Below are 14,586 nucleotides of genomic sequence, written 5' to 3' on the forward strand. Positions count from 1 at the left end.
TTATTTCGTTTTTCGTTAAAAATTGCATTCGTCTGAAAATCCAAATTAAGGTTGAATCTGTCATTGAAGGCTTATGGTGTCTGTCGAATGTTCAAAGAAGATTCGACGGAGCAGCTAAACTGTACGACGCCGTATAGTTTACCTGCTCCGTCAAATCTTCTTAGAACTTTCGACATCATAAGCCAAAGTACGTGTGTACTTAGTTCTAGCTATTTTACTGCCCCTCCTCTTTGGTTACAATCAGCCAATAACATTCATCATCATCATTATTTTTATTTATCTTTTCTCCCCTACGTCGAATCTTTTCTCCCCTACGTCGAATCTTTTCTCCCCTACGTCAAATCTTTTCTCCCCTACGTCGAATCTTTTCTCCCCTACGTCGAATCTTTTCTCCCCTACGTCGAATCTTTTCTCCCCTACGTCGAATCTTTTCTCCCCTACGTCGAATCTTTTCTCCCCTACGTCAAATCTTTTCTCCCCTACGTCAAATCTTTTCTCCCCTACGTCAAATCTTTTCTCCCCTACGTCAAATCTTTTCTCCCCTACATCGAATCTTTTCTCTCTATGTCGAATCTTTTCTCTCTATGTCGAATCTTTTCTCTCTATGTAGAATAATCTTGGACTAATAGAGCTAAGGTTAGGCACATTCGACCACAGGTTTGATGGACACAGATTGTTATTGTCATCATCATGTCGAATCTCCTATCTATATCGAACTGTTGTAGCAACGAAAACGAAAATAAAGCATTTGTTTATGTCGGATCTTTCGTTTTTCGGATCCTGCACTTTCGTTATCGTTTGTTAAAACGATAACGAAAATACCTGAAATTCGGACGAAAATGCACCCAAAAGTGAAACTTCCGCTTTATGTACTCCTCAACCCTCGACATGCCACAATTGGCCTGTAATTTTTTTTGGGGGGGTTGGGGGCTGGGTACCTGGTTTGGAGTGGGAATTCCTGTCCCACTTCCTCCTTCCGACTTCTAGCCGCCTAGACGACTCCTCCTCTCCCCCTAGACAGCCCCTCCCTCCCGGCAATGTTCTGGGACACATCACAGGTCCCAGAAGATTGCCTGGCCATTGACGGAGCGCAGCGTGACTTGCGCATGCGCAGTGCGCGCCCTGCTGTGAAGCCGCAAACAGTCACAGCCGGGCACCCACACTTATGCCCCGTACACACGGTCGGACTTTGTTCGGACATTCCGACAACAAAATCCTAGGATTTTTTCCGACGGATGTTGGCTCAAACTTGTCTTGCATACACACGGTCACACAAAGTTGTCGGAAAATCCGATCGTTCTAAACGCGGTGACGTAAAACACGTACGTCGGGAATATAAACGGGGCAGTGGCCAATAGCTTTCATCTCTTTATTTATTCTGAGCATGCGTGGCACTTTGTCCATCGGATTTGTGTACACACGATCGGAATTTTCGACAATGGATTTTGTTGTCGGAAAATTTTATATCCTGCTCTCAAACTTTGTGTGTCGGAAAATCCGATGGAAAATGTGTGATGGAGCCCACACACGGTCGGAATTTCCGACAACAAGGTCCTATCACACATTTTCCGTCGGAAAAACCGACCGCGTGTACGGGGCATTACAATGTCGGCGCCGCGAAGAAGAGGAGGAGAGAACAGAGGCTTCGGACGGCCGCATTGCTGGACCGTGGAACAAGTGAGTTTCTGTTTATTAAAAGTCAGCAGCTATACTTTTTGTAGCTGCTGACTTTTAATAAACTCAACAACCAGTGGAACTCCGCTTTAACTTTAAATGAAAAAGAAACAAATCCAAATATATCAACAATAAAAGGAAATAAAGTGAACAACATTAAAATAATCTGATTTTAGCCATTTTGATATACAATATCAAACTGTATGTGTGCTACACTGGAAACTTAAGGTTAAACTTGGAGCACGCCATTATGCAACACAGTAGTCAGGCAATCTGCAACTCAGCTGTACAGCTATGTACAAATAAATTATAGAACATATTGTTCAGTGGTTTATGAACCGTGTAATTTGAGGGGTCTCCAAACTAGCAGTTTGGTAATATGAAATATTGAGATGTCTTTGTAATTGCACTGGTGATACACTCCTAGATTTAAGACATTAAAACCACTGTATTGCAATTATCATTATTATTAAATGAATCACATGTGCATGGCCAAGTGTCCCTTTGGGTTTACCAAACCAATACAGATGAGGATCGTTTTCCAGTAAAATTTTTTTGCGTTGGCCAAGAAAAGTCCTGTGTGTGGCATTTGAGGAGCCATCAAAGAACTTAGGCATCCTGGTTTGTTGTACTTGACTGTAGTCCATATCATGCAAACAAATCCTTCGATACTAGCTGTGACAATGGGGCACTTGTATCAAATTCCAGAAAAGAACAGAATAACCCTCCTATTTGCTATACATCCCAGTATGTAGCAATGAGTGCAGGTCACTGAAGATCATTTCAGTAGAAGCAGCAGAATGACAGATGACCACACTCATGGCCATATTAACCTCCAATCAAAACTAAATTATCTGTGGGAATATCCCCACTCTAAATATGGTTGTATTTATATTCTCTAGATATAATGTTACAATTTATGGCGGCAAAATGACTACAAGTAAAACCGCTATAGCTAGTTTCCAAATACAAATTACAGTTTTTGTTTTGACATGATTACTTTCCAAAGACAAGTCACATAAATAAAAATATAGATTTAAAAAATGTATAAAATACATTAATAAGAAAAGGATCACCAAAAAAGACAAACCTTTTTCTACTCAATCATCAAGAGGAACTGCTCATCAAGTTACAACCCGCAGCTCATTAACTTCTATAGGGATGCTGACAGCTGTGTAAAAAGTCAACACTTATTTGAATCATCTTTGACTGAAGGGTCCCATTCACACTTTAGCGTATCAGAATATAGGGCAGAATTGAGGGCAATTAAGCCTAAATTACAGAAATGTTTGGGTGCCATTCATTCTTATTAGCATCCCAAGCAAGCTCAAAAAAATTGCCGTTTTGTTGTGTAAGAAAACGTGTGATAAACGCGCCAAATTGCGATGTCCAAAACCAAAGTCCGCTCCAAAAAAGGGTACAGGAGCTACTTTTGAACATTTTTGTAGCGGAAGGCAGCCCATTCAATTGAATGGTGTCACCCCAAAAATGCGGGAAAAAAATGAGAAAAACACAAAGATGTGAATGGGGCCTGCATTTGACACAGAGCTGAATAAATAAGACAATATCAGAATGACTGATTCCAGAAAAGGGCTCAGACCCCATACACCTTTGTTGTCCCATGGAAAATGAGTTGAGTTGAAAACACTACATCACTAAACAGCCACCTTCTTCATTAAGTCAAAAGTATTTTAAGTTGACCTCCTGGCTAAAGAAATATTGTCTAAATACAAAGGTAATGTGCATTATAATTTGAGTTTTCTGTAAAAAGTTCAGTCACTGCTTATTTCTGACCATTAAGGATGAGCTCCGGCGTGTTTCCACAGCCCACGTGCAGAGCCCGCCAGGAAGTCGGCACTGCACTGCGCTAATCACAGGCAGTGAGACGTTGTCCTGATCTCTGTAGCAGTCTCACTGCCTGTGATTAGTGCAGTGCCGACTTCCTGGCGGGCTCCGCACATGGGCTGTGCGAACACGCCGGAGCTCATCCTTACTGACCATATGCGGAGTGACTGGTCTTGTATCTGCCCCATCTAGATTTCAAGGACCTGTTTGTTCCTTCCCAAAGCTCTACTCTATGCACAGATTTTGCAGAAGAGACTCATGCCCCGTACACACGATCGGAAATTCGGCCAGCAAAAGACCAATGAGAGCTTTTGGTTGGAAAATGCAACCGTGTGTATGTTCCATCGGACTTTTGCAGGCGGAATTACCGCCAGCAAAAGATTGAGAGCAGGTTCTCAATTTTTTGGTCGGAAAAAGTTCCTATCTGAAAATGCGATCGTCTGTACAAATTCCGATGCGCAAAATTCCTACGCATGCTCGGAAACAATTCCACGCATGCTCAGAAGCATTGAACGTTATTTTTTCGGTTCATCGTAGTGTTGTACGTCACCGCGTTCTTGAAAGTCGAAAGTTCAGAGAACTTTTGTGTGACTGTGTGTATGCAAGGCAAGCTTGAGCGGAATTTCGTCGGAAAAAGTTTTTCGGACTTTTTTTCCGACGGAAAATCCGCTCGTGTGTACGCGGCATTATAAATTTAGTTCTGCCGGGAGGTGGTTTAACCGCTTGCAGACCGTATCACACCGATATACGTCGGCAGAAGGGCACGTACAGGCATATTAACGTACCTGTACGTTGCCCTTTAAGAAGCGGCTTGCGGGCGCACGGGGGCCCGCCGCGAGCTTCATGAGTGTGATCGATGTCCGCGGGGATACCCGCGATCGTCTCACAGAGAGGAAGAACAGGGAAATGCTGATGTAAACAAGCATTTCCCCGTTCTGCCTAGTGAAACTGATCACAGCTCCCTGTAATCTGGAGCTGTGATCAGTGTCATGTCACACATAGCCCATCCCCCCCACAGTTAGATTCACTCCCTAGGACACAGGTAACCCCTACAGCGCCCCCTAGTGGTTAACCCCTTCACTGCCAGTAACATTTACACAGTAATCAATGGATTTTTAATCGCACTGATACGTTTTTTTCAAAATTGTTGCTATTTTTTTGTATAAAAAAACCGCAGAAGTGATCAAATACCACCAAAAGAAAGCTCTACTTGTGGGGAAAAAAGGATGTCAATTTTGTTTGGGAGCCATGTCGCACGACCGCGCAATTGTCAGTTAAAGCGACGCAGTGCCGAATCGCAAAAAGTGCTCTGGTTTTTTGCCAGCCAAATGGTCCGGGGCTGAAGTGGTTAAAAATGAAAAACATTGGGCCCTTGCATATCATCAAAATTCATATACTCCCGTAGACCACTAACCCAGTTAGATGTTGTCACTGTAACCAAACACTAATATGATACAAAATCCTGGTAATAGACTACCTGGGAGGCAAAGGGGGTTATGATAGGATTTGCTAATAAAAAATTTAAATTTTATTTTGGGATCATTGCAACAATATTGCGTACTAAAAACATTTGGCTTCCAGCATCACAGAATCACTCAACACCATACCATGCACCATCAATTACAGTGTGTACAAGACTAACAAACACAGAACACAAAACACAAAATATTCTGGTCGTCCGGATGCCAAATATCACTATACACATGGACTGTCACGCGATAAATATCGCCATTAAGTAACAAGACCGATGCGTGTAAAGACCATGGGAACTAGAGCTCGTTGATAACCCCCTGCTAGGCGTAGTGCCTTACCAGACGTTTGTGATCAAGGTGATAAATCACTAACTAGTATCAGTTCCCCTAAACAATCATGTTTGCTCAGTGGGGCAGTTGAGTAGGCCGTGGTAGTTTTTATATCAGGGTGGTAGTTTACCCAAGGTAATTTATAGTCTTTCATTTGTCTTCTCTAAGTACAGGGTTGCTGCTGTCCCCAGCTGCTGCCATTGGATGTCACTAGCACTTAGGGTACTAAGCAAGGAAGCTGTAACAATTTTAGTTACGAATATTTATGTCCCCTTGGTCAACCACTAGGAGGTTTAGGGCCAGTGGTGCATGCTTGGGGATATAGTTACTATCTAGAAAAATATAAATATTTGGGGAATGACTTGGTGAGTCCTCTTTCACCCAGGCTGTGGTCTGGGGAGTCGTGTGCTGTAAGTTTGTGCTGAGTAGGGGAGAAGCTTGAGCCAATTCCTCAAGCTGCCCTGCCTGGTCAAGGAGGGTACAGCACCCAAGGTGGAGAGCCAGGAAAGGAAGTCCTGCTGGAGAGGTATGGAGTCTGTCCTCAGAGGATCCTGGTTCTCCCTTGGGTTGAGGAAAGGTGTGGCAGAGTCTGGAACCTGTTTCTAGAGTTATATGAGGCTCTAACACCCTCTCTCTGTGAGTCAGAGCAATACACATTTGGAAAAGACTAAAGTGACTAGCACTGTTTGTTATTGTAGCTCTCCATTGTGGCCAAAGATTCAAAGAGTTTTAGATAATGCTGGAAAGACTACAATTTTGAAGACGTTTAATGACGAAGATATAAAAGATATAAACACAATTTCTGCAATGTTAGGATGCAATATTAAATCACTGAAGCACAGAAGATTCGACATGTGGGATGTTGGAGGATGGAAATCTTTAAAATCCTTTAGGAAGAACTACTTTGAAGGTACGTATGGTTTGATCTGGGTGGTTGACAGTGCAGACCGTGCATGGATGTAGGATTGTGCACAAGAATTAGCTGGGCTTTTGCTTGAAGAGAGATTAGCAGGGGCAATATTACTGGCATTTAGCAATGCACAGGATTTGCCCAGTGCATTATCAAAATATGCCATCAGTGAGGCACTGGAGTTGGATAAAATTAAGACACATTATTCAACTGGCTCCTTTGATCTTCAGATTAAAGTTTGACGAGCTGGGTGGTGCCACCAGGGCCAACCATAGACTGAATTATGGGAGATTCAGCAGGAAACTGACAAAATTTGACCTGGGTATGACCCGCTTAGGTCTTTCACTTTTACACTGGCTTTTATCTTTTGCACTTGGGTGCCTGTTACCTAAATTCCTATAGATGTCTATTACCACACTTTGTGAAAAACCCTAAATCAAAATCTGCAAAATCACCCCCATTCTCTCTGATAAAATTGGCTATAAGGATTTTTTTTTTCCAAAAATTGAAAAATAGAAAATCTTTACAGAAATCTTAATCATTGGTTAAACAATGAAGAGATACATAGTAACGTAATATCCCTGCAAATAATGACAATCACTTCAATTTTCGATTATTTGTGGAAGGGGTGAAGGACCCAACCTATACCTTAAATTGGGCCATAATTGGCAGATAACAAAAACTCTGAGGAAAGTCTATCATATGTTTGGTTGAAGTGCCGATATGTAGGTCATGTGACATGAGATAGGAACGTGACAGATGTGGGGTGTAGCTTGTATATATCTTTAGATGGATTTGGGCATGGTCAGTGGGTGGCGAGAATAGCTTTATATGCGTCTTAAGTTTGGTCTTTGAGTTGGGTATTCAGTGTCTGTGTGAAGTGGGAAGATTGTGTACTTTCATGGGTGTCTAGATGGGAAGCGTAGGGAATGGGGGGGGTGAGGAGGACTGGGGAAAAATGGAGAGGTGGGGTGAGTGGGGGAGAGGGTAGGATGGGAGGCTATAAGGATTTAACAATATAGAACAAAGGCTAAAGCTGCTCAACTCCAGTTTTTCCAGGAAATCTGCAGCATTCTCTTATATGTCCATGGAAGTTGGATGATAGGGGCCCAGGAGACATCTTCTTAATGTCCTTGGGTCACAGGAAGTGGGTTGGATGACACTGGATGTCATTCAACCCAGAAGAAGATTGAATAGCAGTAAGTCTGTGTGGGCATTGCTGGAGGTGAGGTAGGCGAGAGAGGTGAGTGTTTTATTTTTACGTTTGCATGGCAATTGATATTTTTTAGAAAATGTAATATGATGTACACACAATTCTATGAACCAACACTTTTTATGAAAAGAAGGCACTCAAATATATCTGGACCTATATCTAATTGCATTGTCCTACCCTGCAAAGTGTGCTCTGAGCTACCTAGAGTGCCTATGGAATCACCAACATTCCACCCACTGGAGTTTAGGAAAGTCACCAACCATTTCCACTGCATCACACACTAATGTCACAAAGGGCCCACCTATGATGTAGCTTTTAGAATGTCATCATTTATTTGGGCTCTGTGGGTACCCTACCAGTATATCCAGTAAAGCTAAGGATATGCCCTGCCATCATTTAGTGCTTTCTCTCCAAAAAAATGGTTTATAGCTTTACTGTGTCATTACAGGCTTACCTTAAAAATACATGTAATGTTTCCTGGATAATATCCACCGTGAATGATTTTACTTGTACTCTAGGATTGTCACGAAATGTGAAACATGAAAAAAGCCTTGTGGCTTCTAGCTGCTTGTTCACATGCAAAAAAAAAGATTGCAATGAGCATAACAATGGCGTCAGATAGGCGCAGCTGCTCAAGTTCAAACTGCCTCCTATGTTGTAGGCACTTGTCAAAGAGATTTTCCAAATTTTCCCAAAGCATTATAGGCTTATTTATACATACTTGAAATGGTCAGTTTGAGGCTTTTTTTCAGCTTTTAACCATTGTATGCTTTACTTGTTTACATAGTAGCCTACTTCACAGGCAGTTTTGACTCTTTAATTCCTTAAAACTGAACTCCAGGCAATCAGCTAAATACATAGCCAAAATATAAGTATGGTAGCTGGTTTACTAGCCAAAGGATGGGAATTATGTCCAGCCCTTCTTGATATATCTACATGCCTGCCAGACAGAACAACAAGGTTTATGGCCTAACTTTTTGCCTGCTGTAACTAAAGCTGATGTTTTTGTCTGCAAAAATAATACCTTCCATGGTTCCCCCTGTAGCAATCATTTTCAAGAAAGAGCTTATTATAGACCCAGTGTCATCATCAGTAGGTCTCTTGTCCTCTGGGTGTCATGTCCTGAGATTGTCACAGCACCCTGCCTCAGTACTCTACTCAGCTCTTGGAAGGAATTGTTAACATTTTGCAGCATCTTGATTGGTAAGTTTGTTGGGTGGCTGCATGAAATTGGCAGGTGAGCAGAGAATTCCCCTGGTTTTGCAGCAGTATAGGCCTCTTGAATAAACTTTTCTGTAAGGTAGCAGAGGCTGCAATGTTGCAGCATTTTTGTGATACATTCCCAGCACTGGTCACCTCCCGGCCCCCCAGCTTGTGTTTGGACAGCGAGGGAGCAGCAACAGACTAACAAGGACATCTCTTCTTTTGTCACCATGTTCCTTTTCAGCACACGTGTACACAGCGGAGCCTGACCAGCTTCTAGTGCGGACCCTAACTGGTACATTGTGAGTGTTGCTGTACTGAGAATACATGACTACAATAAGTAGTTTTTTTTATATATTTTTGCCTGGAGTTCAGCTTTAAAATTCCACATTTTTTAAATAATTATATTTTTATTAAAGGTTTGTAAAAGGTTAGTAATTAATTTGCAGTTGACACATGTAATAAATAAATTAAAGGTTGAGAAATTAACACTATGTCCACTTCAGTTTCTACCTTAAAAGGAAGGTCGGGGGGAGGGGAGTAGCTTAGCTGGTGGGCTTGCGGAATGCATTACCACTCAATGATCGCAAAATAGGGGTTAAAGAATAGAATCTGTGGTTTGGGGGGTTATTACGTCACTTTACCTAGACATTCATAAACTTCTTTCCACGACCTCTGTTCTCATATTTGTCCTGGTACAATGGCAGTTTGAAATTTAACAATTTTTTTCCAGATGGAAGGCAAGTCTGATTTTTTTCAGCACATAACTATGGCTTTTTTGGCATAAAAGAGCAACAGACCTAGGAGCATCGTTTCAGCGGTGGGAGTTATATCCTTTACTAGACACAATAGGCAGATTTTTTGTATAATGTTAAAGAGTGTCAGGTCCAAAATATATGAAAAAAAAATCTCAGTTAAGCTAACCGCATCACCAACAGGCCAAAAAGAGAGCAGGGTTTAAATTATGGAGTCTGTAGGATGTGTAATATGCTCTGTGAAGAATTTTTAAAGGGGTTGTAAAGGTAAAAATTTTTTCACCTTAATGCATTCTATGCATTAAGGTGAAAAAACTTTTGACAGTACCGCCGCCCCCAGCCCCCCCGTTTTACTTACCTGACGCCTCGAATCTTCGCTCCTCGTCCTCGTCAGCTTCATTGCAGCTCAGCCTGGTCGCTGATTGGCTGCAGTGGATGGATTGAAAGCAGCGCAGCCATTGGCTCGCGCTGCTGTCAATCACATCCGATGACGCGGCGCGCCGGGGGGCGGGGCCGAGTGATACAGCGAGCGGCTATAGCCGCCGGCTGTATCACGGGAGCGCGCCCGCAAGCACTCACCACCGTGCGAGGGAGCTCGCATGAAGGTGGTAAATGCTTGCGGGGAGGAGCTGAAACAGCCGCCGAGGGACCCCAGAAGACCAGGTTCGGGGCCACTCTGTGCAGAACGAACTGCACAGTGAAGGTAAGTATAACATGTTTGTTATTTTAAAAAAAAAAAAAAACATCTTTACAACCCCTTTAACCATACCAGCTTTCCCCTGACAGATACAAGTCATTTATAAGGGATATCCCATGCCTCAGTCCAATCCTCATCATTCCGATCTAATACATTAGTCTGCAATTTTTGTTTATACTAAGATTCAAAATTGTTTAAAACATTTTGATAATTTGTTGAATTCAGAGTTTTACACCAAAAATTAGCCCAGATTACTTTGATTATTATTGAGATGTATAAAGATTACCTACCTATGATAGAAAGGCAACAGTAACTCCAGTAACATGCACCATGGCACAAAGCTCAAATCATCTCACCACTGGTTTCTTGAACATGACAATGAGGTCACTGTACTCCAATGGCCTCCACACTCACCAGAACTCAATCCAATAGAGCACCTTTGAGATGTGATGGGACAGGAGAATTGCATCATGGATGTGCAACCGACAAATCTGAAGCAACTGCGTGATGCTATCATTTCAATATGGACCAAAATCTCTGAGGAATGTTTCCAACCCCTTGTTCAATCTATGCCACAAAGAATTAAGGCAGTTCTGAAGGCAAAAGAGGTTCCAACCCGGAACTAGAAAGGTGTACCTAATAAAGTAGCTGGTGAGTGTAAATAAATATTATATTATTATTTTTTAATAAATATTATGGGTATTATGGTATATATACTCCATTCCTCTCTACTTTTTTTGGGTTAGCCTCTGTAAAGAAATTGTTTATAAATGAAAAAGATGAACAAAAAATCACAGTACCTGCCACCACGGGAGATTTCCGGTCATCAAGGAGCTGGATTGCTGTACTAGCTGTCACCACTGTGCTTCTGTTTACAGTTCCTGGAATTTCAAGCAAAAAGAAAGTTCAGAACTCTGGCAGTAGCATTGGATAGAATAGGAAAAAAAATATATATATTTTTTCTCAGGCTTTTACTTTGGTCTGTGAATCCACTAGGAGAATGTACCTTCACTTCCTGTCAGTGTGATACCTGTACTAGAAATGGAGGAGGGGTTGCCCCCAAGACAGGAAGTCATGCACAGCAATAGAAACATCCAGAATTGTGACCCTTCTCCACTCTACTATAGAAAAAAAAAATTACACAATGAAAAGGAAATCACGCTCTGTTGTTTTTACTAGTGGCCAATCCTTCTGGGAGTCATAAAGTGTTATACTGCTGCCTATAGGAGGGTTAGACTGTAGCACAAATGACAGTTCATTACTTATTTGGTCCCTTAATGGACTCCAAGAAAAGTATCCCCCAATAGATGAGACAGAAATGTGGTTTTGATTGTGTTTTTTGTGTTTTTGTTTTAGAATTTTTTTGATAGGAAGCGAGGGGATCTCTTCCTAACAGAGACAGAGATGGCCATAAAAACCTAAAAAAGGGGGAGGACCTAAAGGGATCTATAGCAAATAGTCTGTAGGAGAAAAGTGTTTTTTTCATATAACCAACAAAAAGAAGGTTTTAACTCAACCTTTTTCATCACTATACAATTAATTAGTAAAGCAAATCAAAGAGGTTATAGAAAAATACACCAGAATAAAATAAAACATATATTTTTATTCAAAGTAGAACTATAGGCAAAATGTTTTTGTTTTTGTTTTTGTATAGAGTAAGGGAGGGTTATAACCCCTGATGGTTTATTTTTTGCCACCTGTGTCCTATAGGGGAGATCTTCCTTTACTTCCTGTTCCATAGCAAAAACAGGTGAGAGGAAATCCCTGCAAACTAAAGGAATCTCTTGGGGACCCCCGGGTCACCAGAACTAGTGTCCCAATTAGAAGATTTCCTCTCTATTACTTTTCTGGAGACAACCCAAAATTTGGGATTTTCTTTTACTTTCACTTTCAATGAAAATGGTAAACAGGACAAATAGACGGGTGGGGGGGCACAGACAGCAGTAAAAACCGACAGGGGTTCTAAACCCTCTCCACTCTATCCAAAACTCAAAAATGTGTTGCCTTTAGTTGTACTTTAAGCTTTTTAAAAGCAAGAGCTCCAAGTCAAGGACACAATAATCTTGATAATAAGATAATAATAAGATAATAAGATATTATTATACACATCAAACACAGTGTTTAATTTTTATGATGCCCCAATACAATGGACCCATATTTTACCATCAATTAGCATACAATAATTATTGCCTTGCTGAAATAATACCAACAATCCTGGATATATTATATAATAAATCATTCTGTATGATATCCATGTATTTCTTTTTTCTCCAAACATGTAAAAATAGGATTTTAGATTTCTCAGTAACATCTGTTTCTTGTGTAGCGGTAGCCCCGTAGGGGCTGCTAAGTGATGTAGCCCACCTTTCACCCTGCCCAGCCTGGCGTTCACTCCTCAGTCACTCTCAGGCAGAAAACAGTGCATGTGCTTGTTTTTTGTTTGTTTTTAATGAGGGAATTTAACTTGGATGGGGTAAGGGAAATATGGGATGCCCGGTGGATTGTATGTCAATCAACTGGCGGATTGAATATTAATCAATTGGTTTATTGTATATCAATCAATTGGGACAACTATATACACTTCTCTGTACAAGTTACCACTTCAGTCTCCTCAAGCACTTTCCTTGCTTGCAGAGTATTCTTCTTCCTTCCTCCTGCACAACACTTTACTCCCAAGAGCAGCTAGCACATTTAAAGTTAGGCCTGACACTGGCTCAGCCAGGCCTTAGCAATTGCCTTTTGCAGGCAGGGACCACGGGCCCCTATGGTGTAGCAAGAAATGAAAAGTCTTTAGTGCTAGCTGTCCTACTGGTGGACTAATGCTCGCAGTCAGCCCTCTTCAGGCCCTGCCAGCCCTCCTGGCTGCAGCTGCCCAACTTCACTGCCCATGACATTGCAGTCATCACTACTGGCTCTGCACCCATCTCTGACTGCATGCTCCCAGTCCTCTCAGGCATACCCCCCCAGTCCTCCTGACTGCACATGTTACTCTTCATGCCTCCTGGCTGCAACCAGTGGTTCCCTCCTGAAGACTTGCCTGGTAGTACAAGCTCCTGCTGTCCTCTTGCTCCTCCTGTGCCTCCTGTCCAGAACTTTCACACTTTCCTGAAGGGCTCCGTCCTGCACCGAGCCCAGGCCCAGGGACACCCCCCAGACTGGGGAGCTCCCTCAAAGGCCTTGACAGCTCCTCCCCAGCTGGGCTGACTTCAGGTATTTAAGGAGGCCTGCCCCCTGCCAATTCAGGTTCGGGATTGGTCAGGGTTCGTTAGAACACCCCAGGCAGCTCCAACTCTCCTCTCCTCCTCTCCTTCTAGAATCCTCCAGAAGGAAGAGGGAGGTCTCAGTGAGGCTGCCTGTGAGTCACCAGCTGCTAAACTCTGAGCCACTCCCAGCCCTCACAAACCAAAACAAACAGGCCTGGCTGCCAGCCAGGCCTGCCTAAATTTACCTTACAATCACAAAAATAATCCTAATTTATCACCTACCTATGTAGAGGGGGCTACACTTGGAGTACAGAATGGGACACAAGATAGGATTGATGGCTATTACCATTGGGTTATATACAGTTACCGTCAGGTGATTGGCCACTGGCAAAAAGAGAAATCTGCAGGGAAATCCCTTATATAACCCGTCCCACTACCAGCTAGCCTCTGTTTTGTAGCGAGCAATATGGAGAGCATGAGAACAGAAGGAAGGGACTTGTATCCTGTACTGTAGTCAAAGACACAGATTTTACTGGTAAGTCAAAAGTCCTGTGTTCTCAGTTGTACAGTACAGGCCATAGATGCTGTAGTCCACACTACACAGTAATATTCTTGGATCTATTGAAGTCTTGTATTGTGATTTCCATGGGTATAAAAAAGAATCGCCCCGCCTTAAAATAATCACATTCTATAGCTTTGCAGCCTGAAATGAAGACAGACACAGCTTTTGTTTTATCCAGCTGTATTTACTCATTGCAACTTATAACATCCAAGTGAAAAATATAACACTAACATGTCAGAAAAAAAAATCAAAACCAGAATCACTGAGTTGGAAAAAAGAATCACCCCCTCCTAAAAATGACCCAATCGGGTGTACCTAATCACCTACTCAATGGCACACAAAGCCAATTGATTTCCAGCTGTGATCAGCTGTGGTCATTTTGATTAGTTCAGCATTATTTTTTTTCATCAGTCCTTGGTAGTGCAACTGAAGCCAACAATCAACTATGGGTGGCAAGGCACTGTCAAAAGATCTCCAGGATAAAGTTGTGGACAGGCACAAGTCAGGAGATGGATACAAAACTAATTTCAAAGGCTTTATCAATGCCTAGAAGCACAGTGAAGTCTATTATTAAGAACTGGAAGGTATTTGGTACAACATAGACCCTCCTTGGATCAGGAAATTGCTCCAAACTGGATAAAAGAGCCAGGAGGAAACTGGTCAGAGAGGCTACCAAGAGGCCTACAGCAACTCTGAAGCAGTTGCAGGAATTTATGACAAAG

General features: G+C 42.1%; 1 protein-coding gene across 3 annotated transcripts in view; it reads right to left on the minus strand.

The window, feature by feature from the left end:
• Positions 1-14,586, minus strand: part of CACNA2D3 (calcium voltage-gated channel auxiliary subunit alpha2delta 3) — a 1,508,837-nt gene that overhangs the window by 333,515 nt on the left and 1,160,736 nt on the right. For all 3 annotated transcript variants that reach the window (XM_073592282.1, XM_073592284.1, XM_073592285.1), the window contains one exon: positions 10,900-10,980. In XM_073592282.1, the coding sequence (XP_073448383.1) occupies positions 10,900-10,980 (81 nt within the window). The remainder of the gene's footprint in view (positions 1-10,899; positions 10,981-14,586) is intronic.

This window comes from Aquarana catesbeiana, linkage group LG07, assembly GCF_042186555.1.
Source record: "Aquarana catesbeiana isolate 2022-GZ linkage group LG07, ASM4218655v1, whole genome shotgun sequence".
Taxonomy (NCBI): Eukaryota; Metazoa; Chordata; class Amphibia; order Anura; family Ranidae; genus Aquarana; species Aquarana catesbeiana.